The 4014-nt window shown below is 37.0% G+C and overlaps 1 protein-coding gene and 1 long non-coding RNA gene across 2 annotated transcripts; both read left to right on the forward strand.

Annotated features, from left to right (window-relative positions):
• LOC107707340 (uncharacterized) lies at positions 1 to 1697 on the forward strand. Its single transcript, XM_016511328.1, has 3 exons — positions 1 to 155; positions 948 to 1280; positions 1354 to 1697. The coding sequence occupies exons 1-3, from the start codon at positions 104 to 106 to the stop codon at positions 1695 to 1697; spliced, it is 729 nt and encodes a 242-aa protein (XP_016366814.1). The 5' UTR covers positions 1 to 103.
• Positions 1698 to 2133: 436 nt separating this feature from the next.
• LOC107707352 (uncharacterized) lies at positions 2134 to 3681 on the forward strand. The gene is made up of 2 exons (XR_001636246.1): positions 2134 to 2264; positions 3137 to 3681. It is a non-coding gene; the product is annotated as an uncharacterized LOC107707352 (long non-coding RNA).
• The last annotated feature ends 333 nt before the right edge of the window (positions 3682 to 4014 follow it).

Consider the following 4014-nt stretch of genomic DNA (forward strand, 5'->3'; position numbering starts at 1 on the left):
CTTCCATGTGGAGACTCCCAGTTTGCTTTCAGTTTGCGCTAAGGCGGACGAGCACTTATGCATCCGAATTCGCATTCGTTTTCTGAGGGGAAAAGTGGTGATAATGAAGCTTTTCTTTAATGCACTCGCAGTTACTTTGTTTTTACTCTACCATGGTGAGATCTTATTCGTTACAGTCTCCCTTTTCCTCTTTTGTGTGGCCTAATAGGCCTATACGCGTCTTGGGCACTTTGTAGCCTTATTGTTCGCGTAATGGCTAAGCTGAGAACAGAGCCTAATACTGTTCACAGAAAACGATGGTCAGTGGTAAACATTTTAACAAAAAAAAAAAATAAATAAAACGATTCTATGGCAGTTGAAACGAGATCAGACCAGTTTAATTTGCGTGAAAATTTTGTCATTTTTCATGTCACGTGACTAGGTATAAACAAGTAACTTAAGTAAAAGTTGACATTTCATTTCAGTGCACAAACTGATCCAATGTAGCTTGGATGCAATGTGAGTCACTTTGGTTGAAAGCTTCTGCCAAATTCATAACGTTGCCTACACACGTTATTTACGTGAGAGGTTAAGGACTAAAATATGTTTATAAAATGTAGAAAACACGGCACTGTATGTCTTTATGCGGTGTAAAATAAGTATCATGTACTTTTGTGGGTACTGGTCATCTATGTAATATTTATTATGAGTCTATGAAAACGTTTTATTAATTGTATGTTCAAGTAGGCCTATATGTATAGGGAAAGAGGTAAAAGTATTAATCAGGAAGTGGATTGTGTGTTGTGTAAGATCATCCATGAGAAGTGTGTGTGTGTTTGTCTGATGAGTGAATGTGTGAATCTCTTCTGCTGTTTGTTTGCAAGTTACATTATGAATCCAGACATATTTCTCTATGTTTATGATTTTTCACAGCACTATTGTATATTTTGCTTATGTTTCTTCTTCAGTTGCGTCTGGTTTTGGTTCAGATAAAGTCGCAGTGTCTGTGAAGGAGGGAGATTCAGTCACTCTACACACTGGAGTTGAAACAAACCAACAAGAAGATATTAAATGGTATTTCGGCAGCACTCGCATCGCACAAATCAGTGGAGATCTCAGTTTTATCTGTACAGATGTTCAGTGTAATGCAGGTACTGAGAGATTCAGAGACAGACTGAAGCTGGATCATCAGACTGGATCTCTGACCATCACAAACACCAGAACCACAGACTCTGGGGAATATAAACTGAAAATCATAAGCAGCGACGACAGTGAAAAGATCTTTAGTGTTTCCGTCACTGGTGAGTCATTAATGAGTGTTTAAATGCAGTTTAAAATACAAAATCCTCCAGCAGCTGTTGGTTTGTGTTTCAGATGTTTCTGCTGCTGAACTATATGAAATGAAAGAGGGAGAATCTGTTACTTTAGATCCTGGTGTAATAAAACACCCAAATGATGTGAGGACGTGGTGTTTTAATGACACTCTTATCGCTGAAATCACTGGAGATCAGAGTAAGATCTGTACAGATGAACAGTGCACACATCAATACTCAGAACTCAGAGACAGACTGGAGCTGGATCATCAGACTGGATCTCTGACCATCACAAACACCAGAACCACAGACTCGGGACTCTATAAAGTACAGATCATCATCAGTGACAGCAGCTTCAGCATCACCACAGTGAAGAGATTCAGTGTTTCTGTCACTGGTGAGTAAATAACTTCATTCAGTGCAACATTTACAACCCAATATGTGTTTGGTTTGGGACTGTGGACTGTTTTGAGTCAATAACACTGACTGATGATGTTATTAACATGCAAAATGAATAATATCAGCCAGTTTCCCTATGAGCCATGCTGCTTCCTGTTGAGCTGAATGTGCTGTGATGCTGTTCACCGCTGTTGCTAGAAACAGCAAAAGGTGCCATTTATCAGTTTAATCAATGCCATTCAACTGATGAATGAAGTAGAAAGTGATGTTATGTGCGGCCAAATATGGTGTTCCATACTCGGAATTTGTGCTTTGCATTTAATCCATTCAAGTGCACACACACCATGAACACACCTGGAGCAGTAAATATCATTTGAAGATATTGCTAAATATTGGATTTATTATCATTCACTCTAGTAATAATGACTGTCTTTATCTGTTCCAGATTCAGATCTGCCTTCAGCTGCTGTAGCAGGAATAGTTGTTGCTGTTGTTCTGCTTGTGGCTGCTGCTGCTGTAGCTGCTGGTGTGGTTTACTGTCGCCGCAGGAGCCATACAGCAGTACCACAGAATGTAAGTATTACCTACAGCTGATTTAACAAAATATATATGAGATTTACTGTGCAAAAAATATTACAGGAACAGTGGTATGAATACTTTTTTATATTAATTTTATTATATAACTCGTTGACTGAAACAAAAACGTGCACTGTAAATAGTAATCTTGTATTTAATTTTAACAACACAGAACCAGATATTCACGAGTGAGGCAATGTCAAAACATTTAAAAACACAACTCCCAAATAAACTAAATAACAGTTAATATAACAACACAGAGTGCAACCTTTGTCACAGAGCAATTGTCTTTGTCACCAATGCATCAGTTCAAGAATTCTAGATGTGATATTGAAATAATACAATACTTCAAGTTTATACTAAAGAAGATGACCATCTGATGCAGTTTAAGACGTTGTGCTAAATTATTAGGGAATGAAAACCTTTCCACAAACAACTGTTCCAATTCCAAGTCTCTAGTAAACAAAAAAAAGAAACCTCATTCCACTTTTTTCTTGCAGATTTCTTTTTGTGTAAATATTTGTATGAACATAAAACGATTCCACAACTAGGTGTCTTACATTGCAGTTTATTGCTCTGTTCACATCTGCAGTCCTCATGCCTCCTCCAGCAGGTCTATGGCATCTTCACACAGCTGATCAGACAGAGACTCAGAGCATCTTTAATCTGGTGTTTTTCACAGTCAATAGAAAGGTCTCTTTCTTTCCAAGGAAGATCTGTAAAGCTTATTCGGATAATCTTAAAAAAAACAAAAAAACATTGTAGTGAAAAGGTGCATTTCTTTTTTGCTGAGTATTTATTTATTTTGTGTAACTTAAACATCAGACCTCCTCATTCATTTGACCTTTTGTGAATGTGTTTTCTTACAGGAGGATGATGATGGTAACTCACCGCCTGATCCTAAGGTAGATGGGATGTCCTTAAACTCTGTTTACTCACAAAGTGATCCGAAGATTTCAGTAGTCAGTACCAATACCAGTACAATTGTCACACCTGTTATAGCATACCAATTTAAATGACATAAACAATTATTTTTATTTTATTTTTTTAAATAGATTAAAAGGTAACATTTAGCATTGAAAAGTATATGAGAAATAATGTAAGTAACATGGTAACAGCATTAGAACAGAGTTGTTGTTTTTTTGTATGTAGAGGTTTATCAAATCTGCTAAAGTGATTGAGATGGAAACAGAACAGTGAGACATCTGTTTCATGTTTGTTGCACTACAGGAAGTATTAATGCACTGATCTGGTTTGACATATGAGTCATTGTGTCCAGCCTGTTTATATCCGTACTGATAGAACGGACTGCGTTTCCACAAATACCGCACCAAGTTGAGCATTACACTGGGGGGGATATCTTTTCAATATTTTTGTTTTGTTTCCCATTTCATCAAGATGCATTAAAGGCAGAGTAAGTGATTTCTGGTAGCCAATGTTGATATTTGAAATCACCAAAACAAACACGCCCCTACCCAAAAAGGGTCTTGCCCCTATTTTGATAGCTCAAAGCTACCAGTGGCATCAGAAAAACTCAATTCAAAAAGAAAATAACTTTATCAGCTGAGAGTTAGATGATGCAAGCTTGACTAATGTGACTGGATAGAGCTAACACTACGCTTGATTATGTTGCTATTGTTTATTATTTAACCACTAACATTAACTGTTAGTCATCCACCTTCAACAGAAAACACTGGTTGACCAACTTTGAATAGCGTAGCTATTTATATGTACACCAGAACTAAAA

Source organism: Sinocyclocheilus rhinocerous, unplaced genomic scaffold, assembly GCF_001515625.1.
Source record: "Sinocyclocheilus rhinocerous isolate Xijiao unplaced genomic scaffold, SAMN03320098_v1.1 scaffold1316, whole genome shotgun sequence".
Lineage (NCBI taxonomy): Eukaryota > Metazoa > Chordata > Actinopteri > Cypriniformes > Cyprinidae > Sinocyclocheilus > Sinocyclocheilus rhinocerous.

Bases quoted from the DNA above. Each gene is read 5' to 3' on its own strand.
- LOC107707340 (XM_016511328.1), top strand. From the start codon at position 104: ATGAAGCTTTTCTTTAATGCACTCGCAGTTACTTTGTTTTTACTCTAC. The intron at 156-947 runs GTGAGATCTTAT...TTTCTTCTTCAG, and splicing joins TTTGTTTTTACTCTACCATG to TTGCGTCTGGTTTTGGTTCA. The intron at 1,281-1,353 runs GTGAGTCATTAA...TTTGTGTTTCAG, and splicing joins CTTTAGTGTTTCCGTCACTG to ATGTTTCTGCTGCTGAACTA.